At 36.8% G+C, this 14,149-nt stretch overlaps 1 protein-coding gene across 2 annotated transcripts in view; it reads left to right on the top strand.

Annotated features, from left to right (window-relative positions):
* The window catches only part of PCCA (propionyl-CoA carboxylase subunit alpha), a 274,540-nt gene that overhangs the window by 111,280 nt on the left and 149,111 nt on the right, over positions 1 to 14,149 (top strand). For both annotated transcript variants that reach the window (XM_088051153.1, XM_005516806.3), the window contains 4 exons: positions 5,337 to 5,480; positions 7,207 to 7,281; positions 12,420 to 12,488; positions 13,298 to 13,373. In XM_088051153.1, the coding sequence (XP_087907279.1) occupies positions 5,337 to 5,480; positions 7,207 to 7,281; positions 12,420 to 12,488; positions 13,298 to 13,373 (364 nt within the window). The remainder of the gene's footprint in view (positions 1 to 5,336; positions 5,481 to 7,206; positions 7,282 to 12,419; positions 12,489 to 13,297; positions 13,374 to 14,149) is intronic.

Raw genomic sequence — 14,149 nt, 5'->3', positions numbered from 1 at the left:
AATTGCTGCTAACCTGGGCTGAATTTGAACTACTGACCTAAAGGTGAAAGGTCTCTTATCCCATTACCAATCTGCTAAGCCCACCAGAATCAGTTCTGCACACAGTTTATACCAGCTGTTCATGGCCATTTTTAGAACCGAAAGAAAAGGTGATTTTGCTGCCAAACAACACTTCTTCACACAAGAGGGTCAGCCGACAACAGTTAACCAAATTTTTGCCACATTCTTGCCTCCTAATGCAACTTCCATTATGTATCTACTGGTTGTCTGCTTTTCAGGCTTTCCAAAAGAACTACAGAAAAGCATTGCTAATTGTTGTTGACAGAAGAGAACAACATTGTTTGTAAGTCATTGAATCTGAAAGATGCCATTAACACTGCTGCCAAGGCATGGAGTGATACCTTAGAGACAACATTCCCATGTAACTCTGATAAAATACTATGAAAAAAAGTAGTGAAAGAGGAGACTAATAAGTAGAGAAACAAAAGGTCATTCTTCAAAGGGTACATTAGTTTCTTTGCTTTGGTGAATTTGATGTAAAGCAAACCAAAGAATAGTTGCAGTGTGACCAGAGCCATCTTGAATTAAGTGTTCTGAGAAGGCTTTAATACTGCAGCTAAATACAGTAAAAGCAGGAATTACATCTTTAGGAAAGAAAGTATTGGTTTTGTGGATGCTAGTTTATTTTCTTACATAGAGTATGTAGTGGAAAGGAAATTGTGTAGAGTTACTGAATTTCAAGAGGTTTTTTTGAAGTGCAGGATGTTAATTGAGAAAGTTATGTTGAAATTGTGAGCTAATTAACTTGTTGACCTAAAGTGTATGCTATTTGTCTAAAACACAGAAAATAGTCAGAATTCATAGGCCAAGTAAGATGTATCTGTCCCATACAACGTAGAAACAAATCCTTGCAAAAGAAAATTGAGAACTGTGTCAATAATTATTGGAATATAACTTCTTAGGAGGCAGTAAATTAAATACTTTAAAAAAGTTATATGCTACGATTAAAAAATTAGTTTGTACCAAATGTCTGTGCATTAGTTTTTATTTCTGTAAGCTTACTTGAGAAACAATAAGTGTACCTGAGCATCTTAGCTGATGGAAATTTTTGTAGCCTGGTTGCCTTCCGTTCTTCAATTGTATATTAATACGTCAGAAAGCAAACAGCAAGCATTGTTATATAGGATTTCTGTAGTTAGCCAGTTATGTATTCCTGCTTTCCATTCATTCTGTACATTAATCCAGCCATTGTCTGTTTCTCGGTAGCCTTTATGAAAAGCTGCTTTTTGCTGTATGCTCCCAAACCCCATGTACATGTGAACTATTTTGCAGAAAGATGTGACCCCAGCGTGCTCCTGCCCATAGTAGTCAGGAAGCTTGCATGCCTGAAGAGCAGAACATGTGTGCACCTCTGTTGCTCTTCAGTTCTCTGAAATAGAAACCAGGCTTACAGAAGTACAGGGGGTTGAGAAGCATCTGTAAGTTGGTGTGTTTGGGTCAATTGATACTGGAGTTGGCTGCAGCAGCAAAGCCGGTGGGACTCCAGGTGAATCACATTTCCTGGAAACTGAGGTGTATGTTGAAAGTTAGTTTTGAGATTATTTATCTAAATGTAAAGGGGTATATGACACCAACTAGGGACTTACACTAGTAGGGATGACATTGGCTGTAGTTTTAAGTCTACTGAAATTTAGATTTTCTTGGCTGATGTGGCATGCTTGAATGTTCCAACTGGTGTGTGAGTAATTTGATGCCTTATACACACAGGGACAAGAGCAGTCGGAGTATCCAGAAGTGTTTGCTGTTAGATCTGAGTACCCTTGGTAGTCTTGAGAAAAACGTGTCCCAGAATTATTCCCCTGAATATAAGGGGAGCAGTCATCACTGATTTAACTCTTACCTCTGACTCTCCATAAAAGCTGCATGACTGTTTTTGTAGCTGTGGATGAACCCCAGTATGGAAAAGCTTTAAAACCACTGGCAGTCACGGAACAGGAGGAGAATTAGGAGCCTTTCCGTACTATTCTGGTGATGGATGCTAACTGGCCTGTGATGGTGGTACGTTCCCCAACTCTTACATACCCGCTTTACCATCTGTAAACTGGGATGTAATTATTTTCTGACAGGCTTTAAAACTAGTTTCTCTTGCTGTACAAATGGGAAGGAGTTAGTGAAACAAACACTTTCAGTGCTCATGGGAAGCTGTTGCTGCGATATGTCTTAAGAGCAGTAGATCCAGTATGAAGGGGAAGCACTTTCCCTTTACTCTGTATAGCTATTGCTGGTCATAGCAGGTATAGCTTTGTGGACTTCAAAGCAAGAATATAAGTGGCATTTTACAGAGACTTAAGACTTTTAAAAGGAGGTATATATTGTTCTTAAGTGCATTGAAATGATGACTAGTTATCAACTGTTTATGAGCAGACTTGGTATATGTAAAGGAACTGATAGTGAAGGTGTTACTTTTGGCAGATAATTAATTGAGAGTTCTTGCTGATCAATTTTTTCTGCCTGTCCTGCTGATAATAAGGTACAGCTGCTTTGATACAGATGTGGTTGCTTGCTGCAGACATGTCTGGTTTTGCTCTTTGTGTTGAAGACAGCAATAATGTGTGAACATGGCCACTATTGTATAACCATACTAACACTGGCTCTTTAATGGCTGGGCTTCACTGGCAACATCTTGGATCAGTTGACTGCAAAACTGAGTATGGCCTAAAGCTAAAGGAGTTGGATCAGTTGAGATTCAGCTACATTCATCAGCAAACATGCAATCGTCTTGTTGAAAATTTAGTACTTGACTTAGTCTCTATATACTGGGAAATAAAGGCTGTGGATGGAGAAGAAAGCGAATAGAAGAAAATCCAACAGGCAGGCAGAATGAAGATGGCACCTGAAGTGAAAGTGGAAAAGAGGGAAGTGGTTGAAGTCTAGCTTATAAGATTGATTTTTTAACAGCTACAATTACTTTAGTCAATTGGCTGTTATAGTTGTTGAAGAGATTTCAAGATTAAAGTTCATATTTTGGTCATCTGATGGTCTTAATGAATATGAAAATGCATTTAAAATGTATTTGGTACCCCAAATGATTGGAATTGTCTATGTTATGCCTAAATAGTAGTAGTTGAAGCAGAGTCCTAAAATAAAGTAGAACAACTTCTCCCCACGCCCAAAAAAAAAAATCCCCCAACATTTTTTCCTATACATATTTTCTGAATGCTGTTTTGTGTGGAGACACAAAGGGAGTATTTTGAAGAAACAGAAGAAAATATTGACCAAGTCAAAGATCTGTATTGAAGAATGGATTAAATAAATGTTTGTGAGTCGTAAGAACCAAACAACAAAAATATTTTTCTTTTCAGAGACATTCCATCTTATTTTGATCATCAACAATAAAACTGAAAACAACAATGAAGCTATTGAATCTGGAATGCCAGTTGCTATCCAAGAAAAATGGCAGTACAACTAAATAATGCAAATGTCTTTGGAAAAATAAAAAGTATTTTAATTATCTGGAATGTTAAAATTCCAAACATGTTCTCAGCTCAAAGGTAACCTTTTAAAACTTAAATTCCAAAGTATAAAAATTAGTTCTGTTGTTCAAATATGAATGTGTGATAACTTTCTATTAAAACTTAGGAGTTTTAATCGAAACTTTAAGTCTTAATAGAAATGGAATTGCCTCAATTTAACACTGCAGGATAGATGAGATGTTTCATAGATTCTCAAAATGGTGTTATTAAACTTGACATGCTGGAGAGTATCGTGTTAGGTAGAATCAAGATTGAATCCCAAAGGTACATCCTTAAACCGTATAATCAGGTTCCCATTTCAATGTCACTTTTGTCCTTCAAAGAATAGGTGCTTGTTTCGGTGATGATTTGTCATTAAAATTATGTCAAAACGTCTTAAAATGTTGTTGAAACTCTAAACAAACTCACAGCACACACAGGGCTAATTATGGATGCCATCTGTTTATTTTTACAAAGCTTTTTTTCTTGAAGACCAAAGCATCTACTTGTTCTGCTTAAGCTACAGTGTTGTTATAGTGACTGAATGTTTTCCTTAATACTGTATACTTGAAGGAAGAAAGACAAGTGGTTTGGTCAGTGACCTTTTCCTGTGTCAGAAAAGGTACGCAGTATGACATCTCACGATAAAATACTTGCAAATTGCATTTTCTTAAGATATTTTGCCCCTTGGAGCACAAACATTTTATAGCAAAAATAGCAGTTCTGTCATAATTTCTGTATTGGAAGGTGGTATAGCTATTCCTGTGCAAAAAATGTACTTTTAGCATGCTTACCTTTTACTTGATTGATGTGGTGACGATCAGAGGAACCACCTTGGTTGCTTTTTACTGCCCTATGCCTAGTTAAATGCTTTATAAAGTTAATCAACATGCTCGTTTCTCTGCCCATTTGAAGGCAGAGGTGTGTGTGCACGTGTTACGCACGCCCATGTGTGCTTGCTTGTACGCACATCCCGCGTGAGCGTGAGCGACGGCAATTCCCAGGGCAGCGTCTTCCAAAGCCGTTAGTGGCAATTTGCTGAGCGCGCAGAGCCACTCTGCTGGTCCAGCCCAGCTATTGTGCATGCTAAGCACTAAACAGATAAGTCTGGAGAGGAGAGGTGGGGAGGGGAGGGGAATTGAAGGATCCATCTGCTCATTTCTGCTACACTGCGCTGATGCAAGATTACGCTAATCTGGTTGCTTGTCAGGACAGGTTAGTGAAAGAAGGTGAATGGGTGAGATACAGGCTACACCGGTTCTGTGGAAAATTGGTAGCGGCTCCTGTATGTGCCATGTTAAGTGTAGCAGAATGGGTTGATTATCAGCTACTTTGAGATTTTCAGTTAAAATGTAGTTCTGGCTACAGTATGAGTGTCTTCAAAACAAAATTGAATGGGAAAAGCTTCCAAACAAAGAAAAATTAACTCATTGTCACCAGGTGCATTGAATTTGTAAAGTAAGTGAAAAAAAACACCAACCAAACAATAAACCCCTACAAATTCCCGAATCCTCCCAGGTCACCTCTCTAGTTTTCCTTTTGTATGCTGCTCTGAGTTATAGTAATCTGCTGATTTTTTTTTTTGTTTTTTGTTTTTGTTTTTTTGTTTTTTTGTTTTCCATGCAAGGGACAGCAGTTGCTGGAGTTTATATAGATTTTTTTTTGTGGAAAAAGGCCAGAAGAGAAACATGTTCTTTCTTTGTTCTTTGACTGGTTGAATTTCTTGAATTTCTTGTTTATCTCTGTTTACAGAGAGGTGATTTTTTTTTTTTTTATTTTGGTTGCTTTTTGTTACCTACTGACTGACAGTTCTTGACCTTGCAGGTTGAACATCCCGTCACAGAATGCATTACTGGCCTGGACTTAGTCCAAGAAATGATCCGTGTTGCTAAGGGTTACCCTCTCAGGCACAAACAGGCTGATATTCCCATCAACGGCTGGGCGGTTGAATGTCGAGTTTATGCTGAGGTAAATGAGTGGTAATGGGGAGGAGGGGGTAGGTGGTTGAATTGTGGCGTAATAATACGCAGGTGTGGATAGATGCCAAGGTGAAATCAAGGAATATCATATGAAAGTCATGATTTAGAGCATGTAACACGAATGGTTAATGGGGTTTTGTACAATTGAAGAGTTCTTATTTTTTAATTAAAAATATGGTGTGTTTCGACATAGCTTTTTCCTGAAAATTGAAAGTAAAAATGGTAAAAGGAAGAGGTAAGCAAATATCATTAGAAATAAGCCTGCATGTTCAGTTCACATTTAATGATGCTGGACTTATTTACCAGAATTAACTACTCTTTCCAGGTTTCTGAAATGTGTAGTTGAAACTTGTTGACTTAAAAACACATTTGAAATTCAATGTCTTAGAGAATTTTTGTTGTTTTAATAAAACTTTCAAAAAGGTTGTTGAAAAACCAGGCTACACATCTTCTGAAACTACAGTTTATAGGATAAACTTTCAAAGCACATTCCAAAATGATAACTATAATTACGGTACGAGTCTCAATCTCACCTCAGTGAGACCTTACCTGATAACCACCTTAAAGAAGCTTATGAATATTTAAGCCACATTTTCAAGCACCTTCAAGACATTTTGAGGTAATGTCTTTTTGTTGTCACTTTTGATACATGAAAATATTTTAAGTAAAAAAAAAAGTCATTGAATCAGAGTGGTTTGTGTTGGAGGGGACCTTGAGGATCATCTAGTCCCAACCTCCCTCCCATGGCCAGGGACACCTTGCACTAGACCAGGTTGCTCAGAGCCCCATCCAGTCTGGCCTTGAACATTTTTCAGGGATAGGGACTGGAAAATAATATTATCTTCCTTCCCTTAGTTTCAGAAACATTTTAGGTAGCTCTGCATTTCAAAATTAAATGAGCACCTTGAAACATTTTTTCCCCTTTCTTAACTGTTGGGAATTTTTTTACCTAGACCATCTTATTTGATGTTGGTTTTTTTTCCCCTTTGTGACATGCACATGACCTCCAAATTGCTCTACTGATTCCAAGTTGTACAGACTATTTTGATAAAGAATAAATATTTGCCCTGTGACCGGCATGGAAGCTATTTTGAGTTTTAATAGGCTGTACCCTGGAGTAACTGATGCTTGGGCTTTTTAATTTGTTCACCTTAAATCTTTTCACATTTATAAGTAATGAATCCAACTACTTTGCCATGAATTAGATTATTCTGTAGGCCATATATTTATTTGTTTTTCTATTAGGTTTTTATTGGTGTTGCATTATGTACAATAATGTAGGAGGTTTCCAGTGGCATAAAGATCACTTTGACTTCTTAAGATAATTGAAATTCTAGCTGCCCTTTTTATCTCCGAAAATTTTTCCTTATACTTTCTTTTCAAGCCTGGCCTCCTGAATGCTTTCCCATCCTTCCAAGTGTAGCTAATGAAAATGTCATCTTTGTATATTTTATTTTGGTACATTGTAACTGGGTATAGAATACTGGGTTAGAATACTTATTTCCTTTTTTGTAACTGGTGCAAGAGATTTTATGTACTTCCATTCTTTACTTGGAGTTGTGGGAGCAGATGGATGAAGAAATGTTCTTTGACGCAATTCTGGGCAAGAAAACAGTCATTCCAGTAGCAGTTTCTATTATACTTGAAGCTTTCAAAGATTATCTGCTCCACATCTGTAAAAGCTTAATGCTTTCTCACATTGAATTTTTTTCCAGGACCCCTACAAATCTTTTGGCCTGCCATCCATTGGTAAACTGTCTCAGTATCAGGAACCACTGCATGTGCCAAGTGTAAGTAACTCTGTTCTGATTTTTGTAGGTGCCGAGTGTCTCTTATATAAAGACTATAAATACTCAGCACCTTTGTAAACCAAGCCTTTTTTCCAGCTTTTTGCCAGAGTGGGGACAGGACATGGCAGTACTAATTTGTGCAACCTGAAAAAATGCTTAAAAGTGAACAGTTCCAAATTGGGTTAAAAATGTTCAGATTGGGTATAACAGGAAACCAATACATGTTGAAATAGTTTGTTTTATAACTTTCAGCTTAAGCTTTTCAGACAGAGCTTTAGTAAATATACTTGTGGTCATTAGAAATGACAGTGAACTGTTGAGTCAGCTCTTAAATCGTAAAGAACCGGGGACAGTGGTGAAAAACTACCAGTACTTTTTGTTTAGCTTTGTAGACTTTAAAGAGGAGTTTCTTTCAGTGGCTGTTACGTGTTTCAGGATACAGCCTAACTATACAGAATAGGTGTTTTAACAAACACTGTTTTCTGCTGGGTGTAAAGAGCAAATACACTGCCTTTCTTTAAAATCAAGGCAGTCTTAAATTATAAGTGCACATATACATGAATGACACTGTGTCAGTGCAATGATGAGACTGTACCATCTGTGAATACAATTATTCAGTCTGATTGCTTGCACGGAAAATACTGAGAAATTACAGGCGGGATCTTAAATGTGAAGTTGTTATTGGATATATGATTTATTTCTCTTTTAAAATTGTTTTTGCCCGTGTACTTTCCAAAGGGACCTGACCCTTTCTGGTCTTTAAGGCTTCATGCTGTGTTCAAAGCCTGAAAGCAGAAAAAAATTGTGAAGATCTAAAAGGCATTATGTGCTCTTAAAGAGGAGATGAGGAAAAAAGGTATCACTGGATGTATCTAAACTTCTTTTTAATGAAACAAAGAGTGTATTTAATAAGAATTTATAATGAATACTCTATGGTTGTTAGAAGTTTTCACCATGTTGTAATAGCTAACACGATGTCAAACATTTTGCCCTTGCAAGTTTTTGCAATTTGCAATTTTCCAAACGTGAGACCTGTTGAAAGTACAAGTGATAATGGACAAACTATACCCCCTACAGTCTTTGTCCCACCAAATCTTTCTTCAATTAATGCTGCAGCAGGAGTTTTATGTAATAACATTTGCGCTTGTGAGCCATCCATACAAAGAAAAAACAATTAAAATGCCTTAAATGTTCTGCTTACTGCTGTTATTTGCTTGTGTGAATGTTGCATGTCAGCTAAATGGACCACGGAATAGATAAAGTGATTGGGTGTAGGAGAGTGCACACTAAGCTTTGTCTATCATTATTGCTGGGAGCAATCAAATTGATGCCAGCAGGACAGTAGATGCGTTGACAGCTGTAATTATGTATCTCCATGGTGATCACTTTTGGCCTGTCATGGAGGCCCATGAGTCCCCTCCCTAGCAAGCATTTAATCAGATTGGGCTGTCACTTGTCAGGTAGACGGGGTGGGCTGGGAGTTGTGCTTAGGGGGAGAGGTGAATTGAAAATGAAGGGTGGGAGATGCCTGATTGCTTCACCTAGTCCATCGTGGTACCAAAGAAAGAGATTTTAATTACACTGGAGGCTTCAGAGCAATGGTTTGAGGAGCTCATATGGAGTCTCTAGGCTTTCTCTTCCTGTTTACTTCCACTGTCATATTAAAAAATAGAAAAAGTATTTTTATGTAGACACTCATGATTTGGTGTCTTAATACATGCATTTCTTCTACCCTGAAACTGATTTCTCTCCTGAGAATGTCATGCTGCTAAGAACAAAATTAATACGGCTAAAAAGGTACAGCGTTGCAGGCCCATTGTGCCATGGTGTTTGTTTTCTGCATTTTAGGTTTTAGAATTGTCAACAATTTGGCTTGAGAAAAATTAGCAGAGACTTGTAGTGTGTCACAGCAAGTTCAGCTTATGTGTATTACCAGTTCATTATGTGTATTTGCAGTTCATTTCTTCTGTGTCTCAAGTTAGCTCTTTTTGCCTACCATGCCTGTGTGTCAGCTGCTTATGCTGGTGGAGCTGGTGAGCATGGCTGTGTGAGAGCTTTTGCTTAGCCATAGGGAGGAAATATGATGGCTATTTTTGTGTCAGGTAGTTTGTAATTTCCTTTTAACATGGTGCTCATAAGTACCATACTTTTTTCACCTTTGATAATGAAGCTTAAGACAGGTGGCTACAAACCAGCCCCTGATGTGTGATAGTGAGCTTTGATGTTTGGTGGCTCCTACACAACATACTCTGCCGTATCTGGAGAACTCCAGCATTGCTTTCTGTCAGTATGAGCACCAGTCTGGTATTTTAATGACTTCTTACCAGGAAAAGAAAATTCTTAGACTCAGATATAGCAAAGAATTGAGAAATACTAGAATCTGTTTGTGTTCCTAAGTGGAATTTGATGCATTAAGAGTTCATTGCAGGACTGAGACACAGATTGTGCTTCACCCCTCCCCCCGCCTTAAACATTTTTCATTCCTTTTGCTGTTATCCTAATGCAATAACACACAAGGATAGTACAACAGCAATAAAGTGTCAGGGCTGTAATATGAATGAGCTCTAGGCTACAGCAGGACCTCTGACCCTAGCTTTTCCTAAATATCTTAAATACTGGGTAAAAGAAAGGGAATATATTAAACAGAAGTAAATGCTGCAGTTCTAATAAATATTGCTATTATTTATCAAGTTCAGTACATTGTAGTGAGTATCTGTTGAATTAGGGTTTCTTGTTCATCCAATATTCATTAAGTTCTGTCACACCATATAGTTTATAAAATCACCTACTGTTATGAGGCTCTGAAAATGTAAGCACCACAGGGAGAATTGAAGATAGTATAAATGTATTTCTTTTTGCTGTCATTTTTTTCAGTTATCTTGAGTTTATTTTGTGAAAATTAACTTCCATAGAGGACTTCAGATTTTTTTTTTTAAAGGAAGTTATGCAGTAGTTCAAGTCCTTTATATTAACTATAGCCTTTTCAAGATACTGTAGTTAGGAAAAAATGTGAATTTTATAGTGGTCATGTACATGTTATATATGAACAGAAACATAGAGCCAGGCAGAACATATAGTTGGCAGCCTCAGAAGTCTTTGTTAACTTTAGGGCCTGACTAACGTGCTTATGTGGGTCCGAATTATGCACCTTTCGTATGTTTTTTCTTTGCCAAAAGATGACATACATGTGTCAATACTTACCTATGCATATGTAAAGCACCCCTGAATGCTTGTGTGCAATCACTTTATAGGTGCTACTTCAGAGACAAAAGTCACAGTAGAATTCAAGTATCTGTGGAGTATGTACGTCATACCTTGTCTTATGTATTTATTGAGTATTACAAAAAAAATATCATGGGCAGGGGATTTATCTGGAATTGAGTAGGTAAATTAATTCTTTCTGATTTAAACGTGAGAACATGTGCATTGACTTTACACATAGGCAGCCGTTCTGTGAGAAAGGATGGTTTAGCATCTGGAAGAAAGGAAGCTGAGAAATACACTGCATGTTTTTTCTGTAATCATGACATGTCTGAACTACATTCTCATCAGTAGCTAATGTTAATGTACCTGATCTGAGTAGTGGGGAGCCCAGTTAAGCACAGATAAAACACATTCAGTTAAGATACTATTAAAGTGGTACAGAAGCAATACTGCCTTTACATGTGAATAAGTACAGAAACAATAATATGTAAATATAAATATATGAATATAAATATGTGAATAAGAGAATTTCTTAAAATAAATATCATGTCCTAAGTTAGACACTGTTTCTTACTGAAGAAAGTGAATACACCTGCTAGGGTATCTTTTTATGTCATTTGGATAATAAAGTCATCATCATGCCCTCATGTGGATTCTCTAGACAAGAGGTTCTACATGTGGTCCCTTGATAATTGCCTAAATTAAAATATTAAAGGCCTAACAGCCGTTGCATTGACCTTTTTCTGCCTTGCTGCAGACAGATGAACTGCTGTTTATTACAAAGGTTCTTTACCACAGGTGAAGATTTAAGTGAGATTCCAGGACCCTCTTTCCCACCCCCTTTACAATGGAGTATATCAGAGCCCTGCTGTGTCAACAGCTTTGATTAGAGCCCTCCATCCTTATGATCCCCAGAATGCATTTATCACTTGAGTTATTTTGATTAGTTTTTAAAAAAATATTTCGGATTCCAGCACTCAAAACCAGCAATTTAATAAATATTTATTCCCCAGAAATTGCTCATTTGAAAAGTTTTACATGGCTAACCTCATTGTTACAGTGACGAAATCAAACTGAGAGATGAAAACAAGAATCAGCAATATACAAACTAACTTGTTGGCTGGTTAACAGCAATCAGCCTCTTCAAAAGAAATTTTTGAACTCGTGTTATTTTTTTCCATGACTATTGCAGAATCAGAGCTTTAATTGGGGCTGTGTCCTTACAAAGCAAAGCCATGGAAAAAGCTGTGTAAACATTAAAGCCTCGGGGGGAGAGCAACAACAGGAAAAAAAAAAGTTTAACAGTTGAGAGGGTGAGACAGAGAAGGAGAGTGTTACAGACATGAAAACCATAGGCTCAGTATTCCTATGGAGCTGATAAGCAGAGCTCCAAAGTTCCTGCTGAATCCTCCCTACTTCTGTTCCTACTGAAGCCATTGGAAGGGTTGTAGCAGAACATGAGGGATGTGATTACGTATAGATGCAGAAAGGGTGTGATTATAAGGGTCATCCCTCATGCCAGGTGTCAGACAGAAAAATAATTACAACTGTCTTTTATTACAGGGATTAAATTAGAATTGAATGTGTTTAGAGTTGAAGCGAGTGTAACACAGCTGAAATTCTTAGATCAGATTTACTGTGTTTATGGTGAGTTCTAGAGAACAAAAGAGAATTTTGACCATGAACTCAAGATTACAGTCAAGTTCGTCCTGAAGGAAAGACTAATTTGCAAGTGTTTTTGCTGGTGAAGAAAGTCTTTCCCTCCTCCCAGATTCTCTGAAAACAAACAATTATTCTAGTCTTTCCAGGGGGAAAAATGTATGTGATAAGCTTTGTGGGGGTTATGGTTTAAGGCTGATGAGTACGTTTGATCCTCATGTTGAAATTTTTTTTTTCCAGTAATATATAATTATTTTTACTTCTTATTTTTGAAGGTACGTGTTGACAGTGGTATACAACAAGGAAGTGACATTAGCATTTATTATGATCCCATGATCTCAAAAGTGAGTTGATTATTATTTCTCAGTGTTCTAAAGGTATGAAGTGCTGATTTTATACATAGATCTTTTAAATGAGAGATAGAATAGTAAAGGATTGGTAAATCAATATTTTAAAGGTGCCAGGCATAGGGAATATAAAAGTGCCAGGCTCAAGGGAATACAAAAGAGGTGAAGGAAGATGTGGAGTAGAGGAAATCTAGTGTCACTTCTAAATAAAATTTTTACCTTTTGACATTGTAATTATTTGTCTTGCAGTTTCTAATTAATAAGAAGATTCTAATTTAAACACTAGCCTTTATTGTCTGATTTTGATACTGCCAATCTGTTTTTTTAATATAGTCTAGCCTGGATGTAAACGTCAATAATTCTGGCTTCCAAAAAGAAACATTGAGAGAAATGCTTGATAGTGTCTGTTAGTATTAGTTTTTAATCATCAGGAATATATTGGTAAAATGAAAAAATTATAGAGTTCAGTCCTCAAAAAATGATATCTTAGGAGTATGTTGGGCATTAGGAATCTGGTGAGTCAGCTTGGATATTGAACCTCTTGTCTGGATTTCTGAGAGCTTGTTTAGATGCTTTAAGTTTTATGAAGGAAAAGTGATTGGCCTTCTTTCATTGAATGGGTTAAGAGATCTTAGCTTTTTATAGATGTTTCAGGGAGCCTTTGTAGCACAAATACAGTAATAGTCAAGAAATGGTTTTATGACTACAGAAGTTCTGCAAAGCTATTTAATTTTTAAATGCAATTCAAATTCTAGAGACAAACGTCTAATTTCTAGGAAATGTAAATACTTTTTTTTTTTTTTTAGCTGATTACCTATGGCTCTAATAGAGCTGAAGCACTAAAAAGAATGGAAGAGGCTTTGGACAACTACGTAATTCGAGGTAACTAGAGGAATTTGGATTCCTAGTGTGATAGGCTGTCATCTATTTCAAGAAAACAGCTTGAAAATGTAGTAATTAGCAAATTGAGCAAAGTTCCCACTTCTTAAGTGCAAATTGAAACAGGAAAAGCTTGTGTTAATTAAGCTGAGAAGATACATCAACTCTAAAGAGATTTATTTTTCTTCATTTTCTGCTTGAATATTGTAAAATAAATATTTAAAGAAATTTCTTAAAACTGATAGTTCTCACCGAATGGTAGCATGTAATTGATTTGTTATGTTGTAGGGGGGGAAAAAAGGCCATTGCACAGCAAGAAATTTAAAGTAATTGCCATTTTTTAGGAGTTCAATGCATTCATTGCAATTAAATATTGTCACAATGCAGTAGTTGATTGTGTATACATATATATATATATTTCTCTTATTTTTAAGGTTATTGTTTAGGTTTGGGCAGATACAGATGTAGGCTGTTGATCAGCATGTGTTTCAGCTTTGCTCACTGATTGCATAGGAGATGCAGCCATTCTTCCAGGCTTTCTAGGCAGCAGGAGTAAAATCAGCCCTGACCACTTTCACTCTTTTTAAGTTTTGGTGAGGGAAGTAATGTTTTGTGTGGCAGAAATCTTTAGGTCTTCCTCTGTGCCTCATGAAAAATAGGAAGGACAACTCAGGATGAGAGAGGTAAAAATTTTTGTGAAGTTCCTTTAAAACTTGGTTTGGCTTTAATTTGAGCTGCTAAATGGTACAGTTGCCCTGTCAAACTTGAAAGATTTATCT

Source organism: Pseudopodoces humilis, chromosome 2 (genome assembly GCF_049639895.1).
Source record: "Pseudopodoces humilis isolate 2021_Gansu_Grassland_sample_001 chromosome 2, ASM4963989v1, whole genome shotgun sequence".
Lineage (NCBI taxonomy): Eukaryota > Metazoa > Chordata > Aves > Passeriformes > Paridae > Pseudopodoces > Pseudopodoces humilis.
Note: the sequence above shows the minus strand (reverse complement) of the source record. Positions and strands in the feature narration are given on the sequence as shown.